The sequence below is a fragment of the Trachypithecus francoisi genome, unplaced genomic scaffold (genome assembly GCF_009764315.1).
Source record: "Trachypithecus francoisi isolate TF-2019V2 unplaced genomic scaffold, Tfra_2.0 Lachesis_group2, whole genome shotgun sequence".
In the NCBI taxonomy this organism is placed as follows: domain Eukaryota; kingdom Metazoa; phylum Chordata; class Mammalia; order Primates; family Cercopithecidae; genus Trachypithecus; species Trachypithecus francoisi.
This window is the reverse complement of record NW_022681465.1, coordinates 172,877,485-172,901,091: the sequence shown is the minus strand read 5'-3', so window position 1 is coordinate 172,901,091 and position 23,607 is coordinate 172,877,485. Positions and strand designations below refer to the sequence as shown.

General features: G+C 36.9%; 1 protein-coding gene across 2 annotated transcripts in view; it reads left to right on the top strand.

The window, feature by feature from the left end:
* HSD17B4 (hydroxysteroid 17-beta dehydrogenase 4) overlaps positions 1-23,607 on the top strand; it is a 97,437-nt gene that overhangs the window by 65,541 nt on the left and 8,289 nt on the right. For both annotated transcript variants that reach the window (XM_033181465.1, XM_033181466.1), the window contains exons 17-22: positions 1,970-2,035; positions 10,470-10,539; positions 11,143-11,249; positions 18,484-18,570; positions 21,300-21,386; positions 22,673-22,811. In XM_033181465.1, the coding sequence (XP_033037356.1) occupies positions 1,970-2,035; positions 10,470-10,539; positions 11,143-11,249; positions 18,484-18,570; positions 21,300-21,386; positions 22,673-22,811 (556 nt within the window). The remainder of the gene's footprint in view (positions 1-1,969; positions 2,036-10,469; positions 10,540-11,142; positions 11,250-18,483; positions 18,571-21,299; positions 21,387-22,672; positions 22,812-23,607) is intronic.

The following is a 23,607-nucleotide window of genomic DNA, read 5'->3' as shown; positions in this document are numbered from 1 at the left end:
TTTTTGAGACGGAGTCTCGCTCTGTCGCCCGGGCTGGAGTGCAGTGGCCGGATCTCAGCTCACTGCAAGCTCCACTTCCCGGGTTCACGCCATTCTCCTGCCTCAGCCTCCCGAGTAGCTGGGACTACAGGCGCCCGCCACCTCGCCCGGCTAGTTTTTTGTATTTTTTAGTAGAGACGGGGTTTCACCGTGTTAGCCAGGATGGTCTCGATCTCCTGACCTTGTGATCCGCCCGTCTCGGCCTCCCAAAGTGCTGGGATTCACTCTTAAAACTTGTAAGCTTTTAGTGAAGATGTTATTTTAGAAAGGGTAAAATAATACAAGTCTGAGGCTGTATTAGATGAAGTAAATATAACACGCTATTTGTTTTTCCTTTTTAACTGTATGTTCTTTTTTTTTTTCTTTTGAGTCTTGCTGTATCGCCCAGCCTGGAGTGCAGTGGTACGATCTCAGCTCACTGCAACCTCTGCCTCCTGGGCTCAAGTGATCCTCCTGCCTCAGTCTCCCAAGTAGCTGGGATTACAGGCGCCTACCACCATGCCTGGCTAATTTTTGTGTTTTTAGTAGAGATGGGGTTTCACCTTGTTGGCCAGGCTGGTCTCGAACTCCTCACCTCAGGTGTCCTATCCACCTTGGGCTCCCTGTATGTTCTTTTTAATAATGGGCAATAATGAATGATTGTAGACCAGAAAATAATCTAAACTAGATACCATTCTCTGAGCACTTTTCACAAGTATCGCTTGTTGCTTTGAGAAAAAAATCAGAGATGATATCAAGTCGTGGTGAAGCCCTGTGCCATAAACGAGTTTCTAGTCTGTTAACAGTAAAACTACCATGGCAGCACTGTCCATCTTAAATGCCCTTTGTAGACATGGCATACAATGGATTTTGTGGAATAAAAGGTACTCAATTTTTTAATTTTTAATTTTCATTTATTTATTTTTAATCAGGCTGCCCTCAGAATCAAGACAGGTTCAGAGAACTCTTGGTACTCAGAAATGTTAAAAGGCTGCTCAGGACCTATAGATTGAAGTCAGGTCCTCCAAAACCTAGTAGAATGCATTGAAAATAAATATACAAATAAAACCTGCAAAATACACTGGATACAACTGAAGCAAAGGAGTGCAGTTCATGCAAGGATTTTTGAAAAACAGCAGGCTGCCTTTTGTTTGTTTTTAGAAGTAGCAGCGTCCCCATGATCTTTTTTTATGTTTCGGGTGTGGGGAGTTTGTGAGGATAAGTTTGGGAATATATCTAAGCGTGGCATTTTAGTAATGAAAAATCACAGATTTCTTAACTCTTTAAAAAGATAAAAACTTTATTGTGGAAAATTTACCTAATTGAGAATAAATGAATAATAAAATTTTGCCTCTGTTATAAATCATTGAAAAGTAGATAATAGCTGCTTGAATTTTTTATGTTTACTTTGGTTTAAATCAACCATAAACTGGCACTCAGATACTTACACATTGTAGATGTTGCAGACTTTTCATCAAAAAGGAGTTTTAAGTGTTGGCATTAAGGGATCATAATAATTCAAATATTTTTGGTAACTGACTGTTGTTAAGATGGCAAATTAAAATATGCAAGGATTTAAAAGACCAGTTTTAAAGACTGAATCAATTTAGATGTGAATTGTATGTCTAATTCTTGTAGTTGTTCTCATCTTTTACATAGGGAAAAACTGTCCTTAACTTTTTCTCCATTGTGGCCTGGAGGACGAATCTGATTACATAATTCTTTACATTTAAAAAGGTCATTTCAGGCAAATCATAGTGTAGATGAAGCTAGGAGTTAATGAAATTTTAAATATCATTATTTCCTGAACATGAATTTTTTTTAAAAGTTCTTTTATCCAATTTGCAGAGTTTATTGTATTGAAACATGGTTGTGTGTCAAATGTTAGTTTGGTTAAAGAGAATAATGATAATTTGCATTTAAGATTTAATATGTCATGTCTTAATTTTAGGTAGCTGTAGCCATACCTAACAGACCTCCTGATGCTGTAGTTACAGATACCACTTCTCTTAATCAGGTAAGATTGTATTTTTGAAAAATGATAAATCCATCTGGTTGATGACATTTGTTAATTTGTAACTCTGTTACCGTATAACATTATGCATCTAAAAAGTAGGGCCTGTTCAACATAATAAACATAAAGACATGTTTCCTGTGATTGCAAGTTATTTTTTGTAAATTTTTAGTTATTCATGTTTTCCCACTAGATACCAAAATAAAATATAAAATGGTTTTTTATTAGTCCATGTAAAAAGCATTGTATGTTGTTGGTAATGGAGTACTTTCTTTGGAGAGGCTGCCCACTTTAAGAGTGAAGAATTTCATGAAAGCCTCAGAGTAAGTGCAGGATAAAAAATAGTTAAAAGGCAAGTGTTAGTCATCCTTTCCTCTTTGGGAAAGAAAGCAATGCCACACTGCTTGGAAACAGATTATTTTATGCCAAGTTTAAAGGACAGGCAAATAAAGCATCTTAGAAGCAGTAGGTGATTTAATCTTTTTTGTTTGACATAAAAAATTTGTTTTCTGGTGAAGGAGATAAAATGTCTTGTCAGTTCACAAATTCTGTGAGCATAGAAAAATTTGTTTAAGAAGCAAAAGCAACCATAAAAGTGAGAAAAGTAAGTTTATTTTTGAGAGACTTCAAGATTCTTCTCTAAGATGGCCAGCAGAGTAACCATGCAGATATAGCATAAAATCCTTAAATCTCTGGAGTAATGCAGTAACAACAAATTGTTCCTAAAGTTCACTTAAAAAATTTTTTTTGGTTGTATTTTAGAGGAGAACAACACACAGTGGGGCTTACCAGAGGGTAGAGGATAGGAGGAGGGAGAGGATCAGGAAACATAACTAATGGGTAGTAGGTTTAATACCTGGGTAATTAAATAATATGCACAACAAACCCCCATGACACAGTTACCTGTGTAAGAATCCTGCACATGTACTCCTGAACTTAAAAGTTAAAAAAATAATTGTGGTATGTGTGCTATGAAAACTTCGCAGGACTTATGTTTCCTAGCAAATAGAAATGTAATCTCATGAGCCAGAGAGAATTAAAGTTAGTGCATATGTAATTTTTTTCTGTACCATATAATCAGGTGATGGAGGGAACATTGCTTTATTCTTGCCTTTAAATATTTTTTCTATCCATTACGGTTTCTTATCAATTTCTTAAGAATGCACTCATATTTATGTTTACATAAGGCTTAATTAAGAAACTAATTCTGTTAGAGTACTAAAAAACAGAAAAGGCTCATGGTTTCATGGTTTAGAAAACCCAAGAAATACCTCTTTATTATACTGAAGTAAAAAATGTATCTGCTGTAAATAAAAGCTGAATAGTTTCCAAGGTTTGAATTTCTACACACAGTAAGTAGAGGGGTTTTCTTTCTTTTTTTTTTTTTTTCCCCAGATGACTAAAACTTTTTGTTAGTTTTGAGGTAGGTTTTAATATTTTGCTGCATGACAAAAGACAGTTTTTAAATCAACAATATTTTTTGTGTGAATAATAGGCACTCATCATTTGGCAGAGGTTCTTGGCCATTTTGTATTGTATGATAATTAGAAAATATGATGAAAGCCATATACCAGTTCCCTGAAAAACATTTTGCATAAAACTTTGTTGTAAATTTCAGGGAATTTGTGGGACATCTGAAATTAGATCCATGCTATAAGAAATACAAGTCACTTAGAAGAAATGTCATCTATTGTCAAGGAATGGAAGGAACACTTGGATACTCAAGATGTAGATGTCTGAAATAACTAGGGTACCTATTCCAAGCAATGCATGTTTAAATACAAGGCTTTGCTTTGTAGTGTAAGTGTAACAGACATTCAGAGAAGGGATACACATTAGGGAATGACATATAGAAGGGTTCAATGTAAAAATGGGACTTTGCTGAGATGGTATATGGGTTGTTCTCTCTCCGGATATGTAGAGCTTGCAGTGTGTTGAGAAGTAATGATGGAGTGTAAGAGAGGAGAAGAGCATGACGTGTGTATAAGGGGTAAGAATTAGAGCACTCACATTGGAGACTAGTGTAGGATGATTGTGCATGGGCAGATCTTTAAGAGAAATGGAAATGAGGAAAAATTATGCCATTATACATAAACTTTATGTTAGGTATTTATATTAACTTAGTAACTTTTCAACCATTAAGAAAACTGGCAACTATATATTTTTAACTCTACCAGTATCACTTCTGGAATGTCTGTTTATAATGTCTTGAGGAGAGTTTCTTCATCTTCAAACTAGTATGGCAGGCCTACACAGTGGCTCACACCTTAAATCCCAGCACTTCGGGAGGCTGATGTGGGAGAATTGCTTGGGCTCAGGAGTTTGAGACCAGCCTGGGTAACACAGCAAAACCTTGTCTCCACTAAAAGTAATAATAATAAAAAATTAGCCGAGCATGGTGGCGTACGCCTATTGTCCCAGCTACTCAGGAGGCTGAGGTGGAGGATCACTTGAGCCTGGAAAATCAAGGCTGCAGTGAGTTATGATTGCACCATTGCACTCCAGCCTGGGTAACAGAGCAAGACCCTGTCTTAAAACAAAACATAACAAAACAAATGAGTATGACAAGACAAGTGTACTTTGTAGTTTTTCATAATTATTAATAGACAATTCCACTGCAATAATCTAGAAAGACCAAACAATAAGTAAATATCAGATGTTAGGCTTTGTATTTGAGGAAAATGAGAACAAATATCCATAGTTTCCCCAAATACATATCTTATACTAAACATATCCTATTAAGTAAAGTTAATATTTGGCATATCAGTGCTAGTGTCCAGTAAAATATAATTCTTTATTACAATTACTGTCATCTTGAACTGAAAACAGACCTAGGCTCAAAAACAGGTCTTCCAGTGGGAGATCTTCGCAGATTTAGAACACCCCTTTGTGGGGCCACAAAGCTATTAGAAAGATTATGGATGCTGGTTGGACCATCTGAGTCACTTGCACATAACTGCCAGGAAGTGCTTACTATCTGATGGGATCATCTAACGTGAACTGCTGATCAACTCTGTATTTTAGATGCAGAGACTGATTGCATTCCAGATGCTGCAAATACCAAGTCATATCTCCTAGAGTGTTCTTTCTCTCTTATTTTTATTTGGACCTTTAGGATCATAAAGAACTCATGTAAAGTCATTAAGAATCAAAGCAACACAAGCATTCATCTCATGTAGAAGAGTCCCAGCATTTAATTTAGTTTCACTAGAATATTATCATAATTTTTTATAATTCTGCTTCTACTAAACGATCACAGTATGATACACCAATTGTCAACTTTTAAAAGAAAAAACTTCTTGTACATCCTCTGGTCTCAGAATCTGTGAGAGATACTGCTGGCAGCCATGTTGTCCCACTCGCAGCTCCAGAAGACTCCTTTGAACTTTTTGTCTAGGCTGCCACAGTACCCATCGTCTTTAGTTTCCAGTATGTGTCACCTTCACTTCACTGATTGTTTGTAGGTGAAAGTTTGAGATAAATCATTGGGAATCAAAAACAAATCATTGAGAAACCAAAAAAATGACCATACATTTATAACTACTACCTGTTTTTTTGTTTTTTTTTTTGACAATGATGTATTATTTTCCAAGACTCTGGGCTGACTGGGTGATCTTTCTGCTACAAATGGTGTGTCTGCTTTTAGATGGCAGCTGGGCAGGGCTTCTGCTACAAATGGTGTATCTGCTTTTAGATGGCAGCTGGGCAGGGCTTCTGCTACAAATGGTGTATCTGCTTTTAGATGGCAGCTGGGAAGGGCTGGAAGGTTCCAAGATGGCTTCTTTTGCATATCCAGGGTTTTAGTGCTAGCTATTGGGTGGGGTGCTTCGAATCTTCCCCACATGGCCTCTTTCTTCATGTGGTGTGTCATCTTCCAGGACCTTTTTTTATGGCCCTCAGTGAGACCCCCATTTAGATTTCTGGAGTTATTTTTCTGTGTAACTTCCTCCTCTTCAGTACACACAAATTCAGCTGCATCATCCTTTCAGAATTCTAATCTATATTTGTAACTCAATGAGACCACTTTGCTATGTTTGAGATTTCTGAATTGCATTCTGGGAACTGCTGTCAGAAGGAAGCGGTACAGTTGTAGAGCTCATCTTGTTTGTTTCTTTTCTGTAAAGAATTGTAGTCCTGCATTGCCTGCTTTCCAGTGTCTAGGAACAGTGGTAACCCCCACCTTTTTCTTTATAATTTTTCTAGTTGTTTATGGTGGAAGAGTAAGTCCATTCCAGGTCCTATATTATGGCCAGAAGCAAAAGTCATATATGCCTTTTTTAAAGACCTTAGTGCCTCATTTTCCCATTTAATCCATGACTGTCTAGTTTTTTAGTTTTTATTGCTGTCCCTTGACTTCATTTGTTTCTTGTATAACAGTCAAAAGAGCTTATTTTACTTCCTTTTTCCCCTCTTACTGTTCCCATTTTGGGGGATGCATTATTTTTATTGTTTAGAGCATTTAACATTTATATATTATTTCCACTTTTCTGCATCTTTCAGTTTTATATTTGCAATTGAATATGTCAACCCTTTTGCCAAAGCTTCTTAGTCAGCTCTTAGTTGGATGAAGCTCCTTCTGTGGAAGGTACCCCAAGAAGGGCCCATGTGTATAGTGTTGCCTTGGTTTCTGTATGTTTAAAACTATTTACCCTAGATACTTGAAGGGACAGCTTTGTTGGATATAAAATCTTATTTCTTAAAAATGGTGCATCATTGTTGTCTTACTTTGTATGTTGCCTTTGAAAAGTCAGATGCCAATCTAATTATCTTCCCCTGTAAGTTACTTGATCTTTACTCTGAGGCCCTCAAGATTATTTTTGCCTTTTAAGTCTAATGGTTTTGCTGGGATATGTCTCAGTCTTGCATGTTGCAGGTCAGTCTTCTTTATATACTGGTGGGCCTTTTTAATATGTATATTCAGGTCTTTTAGTTTTATAGTATTAAAATTTTAAATATTAGTTCTCTTTCATTATTTTGTTTTTCTTTCTTTGGATACTCCATTTATATGTACATTGGATCTTTTTATGTCTTTCAACTACTTTTCTTCCGTTCTTTTTTAGTTCCTTCTTGATCTCATTTTCATTCTCATGGTTCATTTCCGCGCTTTCTGCCATCCCCTTATTTCATTTTTATTTGAATGTGTTCTCCTTTGGGAACCTTATGATTTAGTCTTCATTTCTTATATGATTTTGATTTTTTCTTTCAGTTTCTTTCTTGAATGTAATCATTACTTATTTATTTCTTCACGTCTGTCATCCCTTTATTTTCTTAGGTTTTGGATTTTGGATTGAGTGTGTTTGTTTCACGTCCCCAGATGCGTGAGTGTTTTGCTGTAGTTTTCTTCTGTTTGGTAGTTTGTTTATTTCGGGGGGTGGGGGGGTGGTGGAATTCATTTGCTGAAACGTTTTGTTTTGCGTTTTCAGTTTTAGTTTTATGGTAGCATTGTATAGATGAAGAATCTTTACCTCTGTGCGTTTTGCGGTTTGGGATGGTTTCCAAGATTCTTAGTTCAAAATTGCCCTTTCTCTCTGTGTAGCAAAAGGCAGTTTCTTTAGTGGGTGGCTTTAAAGAAGGGGCACTGTGGGGAGGTGTTTTATTTAAAAAAATAAAAATAAATTATCTTGCAGGATCATTAATTTCCTCTCTTGCTTCTTTTTTCCTTCACCATCCAGTTTTCAAAGGGGATATCTCGGTTTTATATTCTTATCCCAGAAAGTGATGCCTTTCTGGGACTGCCACTGGAAGGCTGGTGTACTATTCTTTTAACTGTAGTCAGTGCTCTAATCTTCCAGGATTCATTTCAGTATTTTTGCCCTTAAGATGGATTTATCTGGGAGTGATTTTCCTTTTCCCTCTTCCATGCACTGCTTTTGCACCCTGCCAGCCCTGCCACTTTGCAGTAGCTTTCAGAGGGTGCTCAAAAGTTAGCAGTGATAGAAAAGTGGTGTTTATATTAAGACTCACTGGAATTTGAAGTTTGCAGTGTTCTCTGTCTTATAGTTGCACTGTAGGCTTGAGATTTGTGTAGTTTTATTTGTTCTCGTTATTTGTATGTTTTTTTGGAGGATATGAGGACTTAGAAAGCACTAGTTTCCTGAGCCTATTTATTTAGCATTTAGTTTAACTTAGTGGTACAATTTTTAAAAATCAAATTAAGAAATAGTTTACTTGTATACAGATTATCCTCCCACCTACTTTTAATATGCAATATAATATATAGCTATTTGTCTTTTTCTTACTTTTTGGTGGTTGTTATTTATAATGACATTTCTAGGCAGAAATGAAACAAAACAAGAAACTTTTAGCTTTCCTTGTGAAATAGGCCTTTTCTTCGAAATATGTAGAAGATAAGCTTTGGCAGTTGTCATTATTAATTGAACAGTGCTTATTTTGTGTTATGATTGAATGGGTCAAACATCCGGTCAGTTGGCTTTTGTCATTTCTCATAATGAGCCTTTTTTGTCTTTGTTTAACTAACTCTGTTATCTATAGAAAGCAATGCCATCATTGAAATAATGTGAGATATTTCATATTAATATGATTTCTTTAGAACATTGTTTTCATATATAGGAATGATATATGTGGGATAAGAATACTAGTACTAATCTTAGAAACTTGGTTGTTTATATTGTTGCTATAATCTTTAAAAAATAACTAACATTTATTGAGGTATTATGTATCAAATATAATACCTTGTAAGCTTTATCCCACCTTTTCCCAACTACTCTGTGAGAGTAAGTTCTGTTAGCCTCTAAAGGTTTCTAAATGAGAAATTGAGGCTTAGAGTGGTGAAGAAACTTGCCCATTAATGGTAGAGCTGGCTCTGAATCGAGATTTGCCTGGTACCAGATCGCATGATCTAGCGTGTGTTTGACAATTTCCTGTCACAATTGCAGGCCCCGAAATGTGTCTTTCTTTCATTTGTGTGCAACATCATGATATATATTTGCTAACATTTTGTTATATAAAGTGCTTTTTAAAAATTATCGTTTACTTCCTTAGCATCTCTTACAGGGTCTTGCAAGTCACCAGTATTCAGTAATGGTTTATTTGATTTCATTATATTAAGAAGACTTGTAAAAGAAAGAATATTGAGTCATTGAGAAAGTGAATAATCTATAGAATCATTATATGGAGTGATGGGGAAGGAAGAGAGCTTATTGGGTTTATGCAACGCATATTAAAAAGAAAATCATGTTTTCTTATGGATGACAGAGTATTTTCTATAAATAAAACTTGTTAAAATAATCAATATTTTAAAAGTAATAAAAGATCAGTAATTTTAAAAATAGATGGCTAGTCTTCACATAACATTTCAGTAGTCTTTGGAAAACAGCACAGCAATTAATGAGAAAGGGAAGAAGTCTTGAGGCTGACCTAGAAGGGTCAAGTTTACAGATACATTAAATACACTTACTATTAGCTGGTGAATTTCTTCCTTTCAGTACTGGTAAGTGCTTTATAACTTGGAAGAATGTGCCGTTTAAATGCCAGAAAGTATGGTGACTTTTTCCCTGTTGTTATCCAGGCCATACTGCGAATCCTACCTTATCTAAGTGAACTAGTGATGTGGATATCTGGACTGAGCAGAACTTTTATCATAATAGCAAGCTATCAGTTCAGTCAGTTTTCTTGCAGGGTGAGCTAGTGTTCAGGATTTAGTGTACCAGCAGAATGGAAGTTAGTGAGAAGTCTTTGAGGTTTCGATGTCTGATGTGGTCTTAGAAGCTTCCATTTAAAACACCCCAATAAGAAAGTTGGCATAAATTTTGCTTGCTTAGAACAGACTATAAACATTTACCTTATCTGTGTATAAATGGGAGTAGACTGATTGACTTCTTTTTGTGAGTCTCCTTAGGCAGTAGTAACAGTGTTTTACCCATTTATAATTCGTTTTTTTTTTTTTTTTTTGAGACGGAGTCTTGCTCTGTTGCCCGGGCTGGAGTGCAGTGGCCGGATCTCAGCTCACTGCAAGCTCCGCCTCCCGGGTTCCCGCCATTCTCCGGCCTCAGCCTCCCGAGTAGCTGGGACTACAGGTGCCCGCCACCTCGCCCGGCTAGTTTTTTTGTATTTTTAGTAGAGACGGGGTTTCACCGTGTTAGCCAGGATGGTCTCGATCTCCTGAGCTCGTGATCTGCCCGTCTCGGCCTCCCAAAGTGCTGGGATTACAGGCTTGAGCCACCGCGCCCGGCCCCATTTATAATTCTTGGCTTCCCTTTCTACATTTTTTTCCCTCCCACTGATTTTAGTGGCAAGTGTTACAAAAACATTTCATTATATGTAATCTTTATTGTTATGAATAATTGTTTTTAAAATCGGAGCCTCAGGTACATTATGATACAGTGCTTATACCAATAACTAGCCATGTTTCCTATTTTTCATCTAATATATTTTAACAAAACACTGAATTCTATTTATGTTTATGCTTTCTCCACAGGCTGCTTTGTACCGCCTCAGTGGAGACTGGAATCCCTTACACATTGATCCTAACTTTGCTAGTCTAGCAGGTGAGCTGCCGATAATATGTATCAATGAAAAATATTAGCTATTTGATATTTAATTAACTACATAATGTAAAGACACTACTACTTATGACTGGTAGTTTGAGTAACATTTTAAACATGTTATTTATTACATTTATGCAAAGGATATGGAAAGGTAGGAAATGTGTTCAGAAAATAGTGCACTTGAAATTCAGATTATGGTGGATGGAAGTCCCTGCTAGTGCGAGGTCTAGGATAGGACCATAAGGGTGGGTGTCCTGAGGTCGTTGGAGAGAAAGCAAGGAACTGAAAAGTAGGGAAGGATCATCTACCTATGTGGATACTGAGAGTACCCTGGATAATTTCATTGTTACAACCAAAACTAAAGAAAACAATTGTGTTTTCAGATCTCTCACATTCTTTTCCTGTTTTTTTTTTTTTTCTTCTTTATTTTATAATTTCCTCCCAGGAAATACTCTTTAAAAAATATCTACTGTGTTTCTTAAAATAGATGGTATAATTCATGCTACTGCAGTCTAAAGACATTTTTATAGTCCTGAATTAACTATACTTGATTTTTAAACTTTAAAGGAACATGTATCTAACTCAGTGTTCTCTCTTTCCTAGGTTTTGACAAGCCCATATTACATGGATTATGTACATTTGGATTTTCTGCCAGGCGTATTTTACAGCAGTTTGCAGATAATGATGTGTCAAGATTCAAGGCAATTAAGGTACATGTATATTATTATATAATGTGAATATTACTTCCTTTTTCTATCTTTAGAAAAGAAAAGGAGTTTTAGTGATTTAACTTAAAATAGATACTGTACTACAGCAACGTACATTTTTATTATTTCATTGACCTGGCAATCAGCACACTTTCTTTTTGTAGCTATAAATAGCTCTGTTGCACATGCACCAGGAAGGATGCACAGTTGCAATTTTAATATCAACTGGGTTGCTTTATAAATTAATTAGGTGCATATATATATATATATATCAGTACATATGCCTTGAAAACTCAAGATTTCCTTTTTTTTTAAACTGTTTTATCATTTTCCTTAATTTAATTAAAGATGTTAAGTGGCTGATTAAGTCCAGTAAACATACATCTACAGCAATATAATGACTGTTTATTGTTTTAACTCTGTACTTTTTAGTTGATTTCAAATTTTTATCCATTATAAGTAACAAAATATCCATGCCCACATTATTTTTGTGTAAGTTTAAGCCAAAAGATGTATGCTTAAAAAAGTTTAAGGCATTGTCAAATAGTTCTGAAAGCTTTTAATTTATTCTCCATGCAGCAATGAAAATATATTTTCTGATGCACTGCCTTTGATAGCACTGATTACTCTCATGCTTTTTGTTTTATTACAACTATTTTTTATTATCCAGTAATATATATACAGAGAAAATAATACAGACAATTATGAAATAAAAAGTGAAATTATTTTGCCCTATATACTCACCCCAGGCCTCATTCCTCAGACTTAATTTGTGCCACTTTTAACTATTTAAGTTGTTCTGAGGTACCTATATAACTTTACCTAATATGATTATGGTTTTATTTCTTGATTTGTCAAGATAAAAAACACTATTTTTTGATTCCATACTTTGAAAGGTAAAGATTCAGCTTACTTATGCTAGTTACATCTTTATTTTACTGATTTTTTCATATTATATTTAGGTCTTTTATGAATTTAAATATCTTTTTTTTTTTTCTTTTTTATTTTTTTTTTCTTTTTTATTTTTTATTTTTTATTTTTTATTATACTTTAAGTTCTAGGGTACATGTGCATAACGTTTATATCATGTATAACTCCCCAATGCAATCCCTCCCTCCTCCCCCCTCCCCATGATAGGCCCCAGTGTGTGATGTTCCCCTTCCCGAGTCCAAGTGATCTCATTGTTCAGTTCCCACCTATGAGTGAGAACATGCGGTGTTTGGTTTCTCTTCTTGTGATAGTTTGCTAAGAATGATGGTTTCCAGCTGCATCCATGTCCCTACAAAGGACGCAAACTCATCCTTTTTTTGACTGCATAGTATTCCATGGTGTATATGTGCCACATTTTCTTAATCCAGTCTGTCACAGATGGACATTTGGGTTGATTCCAAGTCTTTGCTATTGTGAATAGTGCCGCAATAAACATACGTGTGCATGTGTCTTTGTAGTAGAGTAATTTATAATCCTTTGGGTATATACCCAGTAGTGGGATGGCTGGGTCATATGGTACATCTAGTTCTAGATCCTTGAGGAATCGCCATACTGTTTTCCATAATGGTTGAACTAGTTTACAATCCCACCAACAGTGTAAAAGTGTTCCTATTTCTCCACATCCTCTCCAACATCTATTGTTTCCTGACTTCTTAATGATTGCCATTCTAACTGGTGTGAGATGGTATCTCATTGTGGTTTTGATTTGCATTTCTCTGATGGCGAGTGATGACGAGCATTTTTTCATGTGTCTGTTGGCTGTATGGATGTCTTCTTTTGAGAAATGTCTGTTCATATCCTTTCCCCACTTTTTGATGGGGTTGTTTGTTTTTTTCTTGTATATTTGTTTGAGTTCTTTGTAGATTCTGGATATTAGCCCTTTGTCAGATGAGTAGGTTGCAAAAATTTTCTCCCATTCTGTAGGTTGCCTGTTCACTCTGATGGTAGTTTCTTTTGCTGTGCAAAAGCTCTTTAGTTTAATGAGATCCCATTTGTCAATTTTGCTTTTGCTGCCGTTGCTTTTGGTGTTTTAGACATGAAGTCCTTGCCCATGCCTATGTCCTGAATGGTACTACCTAGATTTTCTTCTAGGTTTTTATGGTATTAGGTCTAACATTTAAGTCTCTAATCCATCTTGAATTAATTTTCGTATAAGGGGTAAGGAAAGGATCCAGTTTCAGCTTTCTACTTATGGCTAGCCAATTTTCCCAGCACCATTTATTAAATAGGGAATCCTTTCCCCATTTCTTGTTTTTGTCAGGTTTGTCAAAGATCAGATGGCTGTAGATGTGTGGTATTATTTCTGAGGACTCTGTTCTGTTCCACTGGTCTATTTCTCTGTTGTGGTACCAGTACCATGCTGTTTTGGTTACTGTAGCCTTGTAGTATAGTTTGAAGTCAGGTAGCGTGACGCCTCCAGCTTTGTCCTTTTGACCTAGGATTGTCTTGGCAATGCGGGCTCTTTTTGGTTCCATATGAACTTTAAAGCAGTTTTTTCCAATTCTGTGAAGAAAGTCATTGGTAGCTTGATGGGGATGGCATTGAATCTATAAATAACCTTGGGCAGTATGGCCATTTTCACGATATTGATTCTTCCTATCCATGAGCATGGTATGTTCTTCCATTTGTTTGTGTCCTCTTTGATTTCACTGAGCAGTGGTTTGTAGTTCTCCTTGAAGAGGTCCTTTACATCCCTTGTAAGCTGGATTCCTAGGTATTTTATTCTCTTTGAAGCAATTGTGAATGGAAGTTCATTCCTGACTTGGCTCTCTGCTTGTCTGTTACTGGTGTATAAGAATGCTTGTGATTTTTGCACATTAATTTTGTATCCTGAGACTTTGCTGAAGTTGCTTATCAGCTTAAGGAGATTTTGGGCTGAGACGATGGGTTTTTCTAAATATACAATCATGTCATCTGCAAACAGGGACAATTTGACTTCTTCTTTTCCTAACTGGATACCCTTGATTTCTTTCTCTTGCCTGATTGCCCTAGCCAGAACTTCCAACACTATGTTGAATAGGAGTGGTGAGAGAGGGCATCCCTGTCTTGTGCCAGTTTTCAAAGGGAATTTTTCCAGTTTTTGCCCATTCAGTATGATATTAGCTGTGGGTTTGTCGTAAATAGCTCTTATTATTTTGAGGTACGTTCCATCAATACCGAATTTATTGAGCGTTTTTAGCATAAAGGGCTGTTGAATTTTGTCAAAAGCCTTTTCTGCATCTATTGAGATAATCATGTGGTTCTTGTCTTTGGTTCTGTTTATATGCTGGATTACGTTTATTGATTTGCGAATGTTGAACCAGCCTTGCATCCCAGGGATGAAGCCCACTTGATCATGGTGGATAAGCTTTTTGATGTGCTGCTGAATCCGGTTTGCCAGTATTTTATTGAGAATTTTTGCATCGATGTTCATCAGGGATATTGGTCTAAAATTCTCTTTTTTTGTTGTGTCTCTGCCAGGCTTTGGTATCAGGATGATGTTGGCCTCATAAAATGAGTTAGGGAGGATTCCCTCTTTTTCTATTGATTGGAATAGTTTCAGAAGGAATGGTACCAGCTCCTCCTTGTACCTCTGGTAGAATTCAGCTGTGAATCCATCTGGTCCTGGACTTTTTTTCGTGGGTAGGCTATTAATTGTTGCCTCAATTTCAGAGCCTGTTATTGGTCTATTCAGGGATTCAACTTCTTCCTGGTTCAGTCTTGGGAGAGTGTAAGTGTCCAGGAAATTATCCATTTCTTCTAGATTTTCTAGTCGATTTGCGTAGAGGCATTTATAGTATTCTCTGATGGTTGTTTGTATTTCTGTGGGGTCGGTGGTGATATCCCCTTTATCATTTTTTATTGCGTCTATTTGATTCCTCTCTCTTTTCTTCTTTATTAGTCTTGCTAGCGGTCTGTCAATTTTGTTGATCTTTTCAAAAAACCAACTCCTGGATTCATTGATTTTTTGGAGGGTTTTTTGTGACTCTATCTCCTTCAGTTCTGCTCTGATCTTAGTTATTTCTTGCCTTCTGCTAGCTTTTGAATGTGTTTGCTCTTGCCTCTCTAGTTCTTTTAATTGTGATGTTAAAGTGTCAATTTTAGATCTTTCTGCTTTCTCTTGTGGGCATTTAGTGCTATAAATTTCCCTCTACACACTGCTTTAAATGTGTCCCAGAGATTCTGGTATGTTGTATCTTTGTTCTCATTGGTTTCAAAGAACATCTTTATTTCTGCTTTCATTTCGTTATGTACCCAGTAGTCATTCAGGAGCAGGTTATTCAGTTTCCATGTAGTTGAGCGGTTTTGATTGAGTTTCTTAGTCCTGAGTTCTAGTTTGATTGCACTGTGGTCTGAGAGACAGTTTGTTATAATTTCTGTTCTTGTACATTTGCTGAGGAGTGCTTTACTTCCAATTATGTGGTCAATTTTGGAATAAGTGCGATGTGGTGCTGAGAAGAATGTATATTCTGTTGATTGGGGTGGAGAGTTCTATAGATGTCTATTAGGTCCGCTTGGTGCAGAGATGAGTTCAATTCCTGGATATCCTTGTTAACTTTCTGTCTCGTTGATCTGTCTAATGTTGACAGTGGAGTGTTGAAATCTCCCATTATTATTGTATGGGAGTCTAAGTCTCTTTGTAGGTCTCTAAGGACTTGCTTTATGAATCTGGGTGCTCCTGTATTGGGTGCATATATATTTAGGAGAGTTAGCTCTTCCTGTTGAATTGATCCCTTTACCATGATGTAATGGCCTTCTTTGTCTCTTTTGATCTTTGATGGTTTAAAGTCTGTTTTATCAGAGACTAGGATTGCAACCCCTGCTTTTTTTTGTTCTCCATTTGCTTGGTAGATCTTCTCCATCCCTTTATTTTGAGCCTATGTATGTCTCTGCATGTGAGATGGGTCTCCTGAATACAGCAGACTGATGGGTCTTGACTCTTGATCCAGTTTGCCAGTCTGTGTCTTTTAATTGGAGCATTTAGTCCATTACATTTAAGGTTAATATTGTTATGTGTGAACTTGATCCTGTCATTATGATATTAACTGGTTATTTTGCTCATTAGTTGATGCAGTTTCTTCCTAGCCTCGATGGTCTTTACATTTTGGCATGTTTTTGCAATGGCTGGTACCGGTTGTTCCTTTCCATGTTTAGGGCTTCCTTCAGGGTCTCTTGTAAGGCAGGCCTGGTGGTGACAAAATCTCTAAGCATTTGCTTATCTGTAAAGGATTTTATTTCTCCTTCACTGATGAAACTTAGTTTGGCTGGATATGAAATTCTGGGTTGAAAATTCTTTTCTTTAAGAACGTTGAATATTGGCCCCCACTCTCTTCTGGCTTGTAGAGTTTCTGCCGAGAGATCTGCTGTTAGTCTGATGGGCTTCCCTTTGTGGGTAACCCGACCTTTCTCTCTGGCTGCCCTTAAGATTTTTTCCTTCATTTCAACTTTGGTGAATCTGGCAATTATGTGTCTTGGAGTTGCTCTTCTGGAGGAGTATCTTTGTGGCGTTCTCTGTATTTCCTGAATTGAATGTTGGCCTGCCCTACTAGGTTGGGGAAGTTCTCCTGGATGATATCCTGAAGAGTGTTTTCCAACTTGGTTCCATTTTCCCCCTCACTTTCAGGCACCCCAATCAGACGTAGATTTGGTCTTTTTACATAATCCCATACTTCTTGCAGGCTTTGTTCATTTCTTTTTCTTCTTTTTTCTTTTGGTTTCTCTTCTCGCTTCATTTCATTCATTTGATCCTCAATCGCTGATACTCTTTCTTCCAGTTGATCGAGTCGGTTACTGAAGCTTGTGCATTTGTCACGTATTTCTCGTGTCATGGTTTTCATCTCTGTCATTTCGTTTATGATCTTCTCTGCATTAATTAGTCTAGCTGTCAATTCTTCCACTTTTTTTCAAGATTTTAGTTTCTTTGCGCTGGGTACGTGATTCCTCCTTTAGCTCTGAGAAGTTTGATGGACTGAAGCCTTCTTCTCTCATCTCGTCAAAGTCATTCTCTGACCAGCTTTGATCCGTTGCTGGCGATGGCTGCGCTCCTTTGCAGGGGGAGATGTGCTCTTATTTTTTGAATTTCCAGCTTTTCTGCCCTGCTTTTTCCCCATCTTTGTGGTTTATCTGTCTCTGGTCTTTGATGATGGTGACGTACTGATGGGGTTTTGGTATAGGTGTCCTTCCTGTTTGATAGTTTTCCGTCTGACAGTCAGAAGGACTGTCTGTTGGTCTGTTGGAGATTGCTTGAGGTCCACTCCAGACCCTGTTTGCCTGGGTATCAGCAGCAGAGGTTGCCAAAGATAGAATATTGCTGAGCAGCGAGTGTACCTGTCTGATTCTTCCTTTGGAAGTTTCCTCTCAGGGATGACTCCACCCTGTGAGGTGTGGGGTGTCAGACTGCCCCTAGTGGGGGATGTCTCCCAGCTAGGCTACTCAGGGGTCAGGGACCCACCTGAGCAGGCAGTCTGTCCGTTCTCGGATCTCAACCTCCGCGTTGGGAGATCCACGGCTCTCCCCAAAGCTGTCAGACAGAGTCGTTCGCCTCTGCACCGGCCCCTGCTGCTTTCCCTATTGGACCTCAGCTGTGGGCTGTCCCCAGAGGTGGAGTCTACAGAGACAGGCAGGTTTCCTTGAGCTGCTGTGAGCTCCACCCAGTTCGAGCTTCCCAGCGGCTTTGTTTACCTACTTAAGCCTCAGCAATGGCGGGCGCCCCTCCCCCAGCCTCGCTGCTGCCTTGCGGATAGATCGCCGCAGACGGCTGTGTTAGCAGTGAGGGAGGCTCCGTGGGCGTGGGACCCTCCCGGCCAGGTGTGGGATATATTCTCCTGGTGTGCCTGTTTCCTTAAAGCGCAGTATTGGGGTGGGAGTTACGCGATTTTCCAGGTGTTTGTGTCTCAGTTCCCCTGGCTAGGAAAACGGATTTCCTTCCCCCTTGCGCTTCCAGGTGAGGCGATGCCTCGCCCTGCTTCAGCTCACGCTGGTCAGGCTGCAGCAGCTGACCAGCACCGATTGTCCGGCACTCCCTAGAGAGATGACCCCAGTACCTCAGTTGAAAATGCAGAAATCACCGGTCTTCTGTGTTACTCGCGCTGGGAGTTGGAGACTGGAGCTGTTCCTATTCGGCCATCTTGCTCCGCCCTCCGAATTTAAATATCTTTAAACCTCGAGTTGTTTTTTCTTTTGTGCTCTCTAATTTGCTTTCCAATTTTTTTCTCCAAGTAAGAGTTTCCTTTTAAAACATTTTTAACCCCACAACTCTTTTTTAAAGGTTCGTTTTGCAAAACCAGTATATCCAGGACAAACTCTACAAACTGAGATGTGGAAGGAAGGAAACAGAATTCATTTTCAAACCAAGGTATGAATTTTGCTTTGCCACCCTTCTCACATGCTTTATCTTTGTGTTCCATCTTATCTTTTTTTTTTTTTTTTTTGGTTAGTACTATGGATAGAAAATTTCTTTTTGTAACTTTTAATTAAAAATAAGATACATCTTGTCTGGGATTTTCAAAGTTTTTATTTTTTATTTATTAAGCAAAACTTTTTTAAAAAAAGAAAAAAGAAGTGTTTTGCACCTTGTGTTTTATTTTCTCTTTTATTTTCATCTAAATTGGTACCTATCTATGTAGCAGTGGCCCAGATATTCTGAAAACCCAACCAACCATGTCTTTTTGGCTCAACTAGTCAATCAAGTCATTGTCAAAATATCATCTTAAAAATGTTAAAGGCATGACTCAGACAGATATACAGTGAAAACACGACAGAAATCTATTTGACTCATTAATGAAGGATCTTGCAATATGATAAAACATGTTCAAAAGACAGTTAGAACAGCATGTTTATATGGTCCAATAGGAAAGTCGTTCTAAAATAATTTTGCAGAGTTAGAGACAAAATTAGTTAATATCCTGCAGAACAATAAAATCTTACCCTTTATGATTTTTCTGTGGACAGAAATCATATGCATCTTGATTACACAAAAATCCACAAATTAACAAGTACATCACAGAGTCTGGGCCTAGCAAATAGTAAATGACAAGCCAAATAAAGGTGTACCTCCCTATAGAGTGAGGTTATTTTGGGGTGAGGCTGTTAGCAGTGCTCCAGTAAAATACTAAAAGGACATGCAATCATTGTTTTATTTGCAAGTTATTGAAAGACAGTTTTTGTTAACACAGTTGACCAGGGTAATACTTTTTGGCTTGATCATTTCATGCTATATAGAGCATATTAAACAACTCCAATGATAATGGTAATAGCTTTCATTTATTGAGAACCTATAAACTGGCAATAGTATTGTGTTTAATATACATAATAAATCTGCATGTAAATATAAGAAAATCTAGGTTCCTAAGAAAATCTAATCTAGGTGTCCTAAATAACTTGCTCATGGTCACACAGCAAGTGGTTGAGCTGGCATAGAAACCAGATCAGCATGGCTTCAAAGCTTTGATTCCAGGCCCCAAATGTCTTTTTTGTATCATGTTTTCTTTCACAAATAGATAACTCTGCAAAATTCTTCTTACATGGTTGTCTTACTCCTAATTCCTTTCTGTTGGTTGCAGTATCATTTTCCTGCTTAATCTGTACATATTGTTTATTTTACTTTTTAAATTTTCCCTGTCCTTTAGGCTTAAGTTCAAGCTCCACTTTGCTCTTAGAGACAGTCTCTTACTATTCCCCACTTTCCTACCCGTACATACACTCAAATTAGTGTTCTCTGTAAGCCTTTGTAGCTAATATCTGTGCCACATATTTTGGAGCCCTCACATTTCCTAATTTGTTTTGTATGAGTAAATTTTGCTTTTTGATTGAGATTATGAACTCTAAAAGTGTTAAGGACCGTGCCTATATTACAGGTTTTTATTTTCCTGCAATTCTGGTGATGAATAGTATGTAAATAATTGTATGGATACAAACTTGAAGGGCTGAGAAATGATTAAATGTCTAAATATAAAGTATTCTTGCCATTTTGTTAAATCCTAAGCATGCTGTTTTATCTTTTCAGCATATTTGCTATATTTTTCTTCAGTGATTATAGATATTCTTTTTCTATTAGTTTTAGGACTCCTTCTCTCCCTTCCTGCTTTTCTCACTTTCTCCCTCCCTTCTTCCATTCCTCCTTTCCATTCCATTCTTAAGATATAAGAAACATTTTAAACCAGTGTTTTAAAATGATTTGTTTGACTTGGTAACAATAAAGTAATTTACTAAAGTGCATTTTGTGAATTAATTATCTCTTTCCATGCTTTTCAATGTATGTAATTTGAAGTAAAGAGAACAAATTACTTGAAAGATCTTTTTTCCTCCAAAATATGATGAGATGTAGTCAAGAGAATGATCTTCTTGATTGTTAAAAATCAAAGTTTTAATAAATGCTACCTTAAACTTTAGAAACTTATCCTATACATTTGTAGCAATACCACAATTTTTATGAAAGAATAGCCATTGGAATAATTTGAAATGAGGAACTAGGAATTAGAATTTGAGTTCCTTTAATGACCATTTTGATAAAAGCCTATTTAGGCATTTAACTTATGCTGTGTACACTTCCTCTTGAGATAAGACCTGGAATTACTACTTAAAAAACACTATTATGGTTTGTTCCTAGCCAGTTTTATTCTATATTAGCAGAACAAATGTACTGTGAGTACCACTGCCTCATGTGACTATTGTGCTATGCCTTTTACTATTTATAAGGATTCAGCATGGACTGAATTCTATTTATAAGAGTTCATCCCCTAATCCCCACTTCCCCCTAAAAAAATGCCCAAAATGCCAAGGCCCAGTCTCTATCTGCGTATTTACATTGGAATTTTGGGGGATGGGACCTCATAAGGTTTTTTTTTTTTTCTAAGGGCTCCAGTTGATTATAAAGCCAGGGTTAGTAACAGTTGTATGAAATCAGAAAGCCTTTGTGTTTATTCATCTTGACATTTACTTTATCAGCCTTTTATTTTATCTGCATTATTATATTCTTTTTCATATGAGGCAAAAATATAAATTTTAAACTTTGTACTGTTTCACAGTGAAATTACACTTCCATTGTAATCAGAATAAATCTTTTTTTTTCCTTCTCCTCTTGAGGTCCAAGAAAGTGGAGACATTGTCATTTCAAATGCATATGTGGATCTTGCACCAACATCTGATACTTCAGCTAAGACCCCCTCTGAGGTAGGTTATAAAGATTAGTATCCAAGCCACTTCCTTATTTAGGAATTTCAGTTAAGGTGACTTTAAGAATGGTTAGGCTACTTTAGAAAATTAACAACCATGAAACTATTCTTAATTCTTGAAGTGAAAGACATTAATTTCAAAACCACTTGGAATAGAAGGAATACTCTGGCAATTTATAAACTTTAAAAAACTTGTTTTGCAGAATTATCTTTCAAGAGAACATAATTTTCTAGTTTTAGAGTAAATAAATCAGTTGTTTAATCAGAACCTTAAGCAAACAGCGTTTTGGAGAAAAATAGATTAAAAAGTTGAATATCCTGTACCTTTTTCTTGATTTAAAGATTTATATAAAGCTTTGTATGCAAATATATAAACCAATAGTGTGTGGAATTTATTAAAACATTGTATTCTTTATTAGCACACTGAGACTTTTGATAAAAATGTTTATTTCTGAAATGTTAGCTTTGTAATGTTGAGGTTTTGATCCCCATGATCTTTAATTGTCTGTTATAAACCACATAACTGACTGAAAATTAAAATTCCTTAAGAATAGGCTAAGAAAAACAAAAAAAAATTTAGACCAGGCTCAGTGCCTCATGTCTGTAATCCCAGCGCTTTGGGAGGCTGAAGTGGTTAGATCACCTGCGGTCAGGAGTTCAAGACCAGCCTGGCCAACATGGTGAAACTCTGTCTCTACTGAAAATACAAACATTAGCCCGGCTTGATGGTGGGCTCCTGTAATCCCAGCTACTCAAGAAGCTGAGGCAGGAGAATCACTTGAACCTTGGAGGTGGAGGTTGCATTGAGCTGAGATTACGCTACGGCACTCTCGCCTGGGCAATGAGTCTGTCTCAAAAAAAAAAAAAAAGAAAACAAACAAAAAAACCCCCAAAACTTAAGAAGTTTTAGAGCCATAAAGAAATTCAGACTTCATGTAATGTAGTCCCATTTTATACATAAAAAAATGAGACCATAGAAGTTGATTAATTTGATCAGGATCTTTCTAAAGTTAGCTCAACATAGGATGTCCAGTTCCTATTTTTCTTTTAAAATATTATTTCTGAATTCTAATAAAAGTAAAATCCTCTTAGTAAGAGCACTGAGGCTCTGAGTGATGTATATAAATATAAAGAAAGTATGAAAGACACATTGTATGAAGAAAACTGACTTATGTACAGAGTTTTTAAAAGTCATTTTTTTTGCACATATATTTTATAATCACTTTTCTCCTTGAGTTGTTTTTACAGAACTTTTAAAGTGAATTTTGTTGTTGTTGTTGTTAGGGTGGGAAGCTTCAGAGTACGCTCGTATTTGAGGAAATAGGACGCCGCCTAAAGGATGTTGGGCCTGAGGTGGTGAAGAAAGTAAATGCTGTATTTGAGTGGCATATAACCAAAGGCGGAAATATTGGGGCTAAGTGGAGTAAGTTATAGCCCTGATTTTATAATATTCTTAGTTCTTAGTAAATAAAAAGTATCTTTTTAACAAAGACCTTTGAAGGTAGGTAAATCTTACCTTTTTAGGTAAGTTTTTTTTCTTTTCCCGTGGGAATGAATAGGTTTGGGAATGTCCAAAGGGGTGTGTGTGTGTGTGTGTGTGTGTGTGTGATGTAGGGAATCAATTGAAATGAAAATACCTGTTTTAAGATTTCATTGTAACCCTTGAAAGTAGTTTAAACAGTCATCTTGGCTACATGCATCTTTATCAAATTCATCAAGTCAAAATGAAGTATTTTTTTTTTTTTTTATTTTGAGACGGAGTCTCGCTCTGTCGCCCAGGCTGGACTGCAGTGACCGGATCTCAGCTCACTGCAAGCTCCGCCTGCCAGGTTCACGCCATTCTCCTGCCTCCGCCTCCCAAGTAGCTGGGACTACAGGCGCCCGCGTCGTTGCCCGGCTAGTTTTTTGTATTCTTTAGTAGAGACGGGGTTTCACCGTGTTAGCCAGGATGGTCTCGATCTCCTGACCTTGTGATCCGCCCGTCTCGGCCTCCCAAAGTGCTGGGATTACAGGCTTGAGCCACCGCGCCCGGCCAAAATGAAGTATTTTTAAGTCATGGTGTTTGACAGTTATAAAGTTATTTTCTTCATACCAAAATAATAATTTGGATTATCTTAATTATCAATATAAAATCACTATTTTCTAGATATATACAGATTGTAGTCAAAGGTGTTTGTTTAGTATCTAGTCTAGGGGAATTATCTATTAGAGTGCCATGC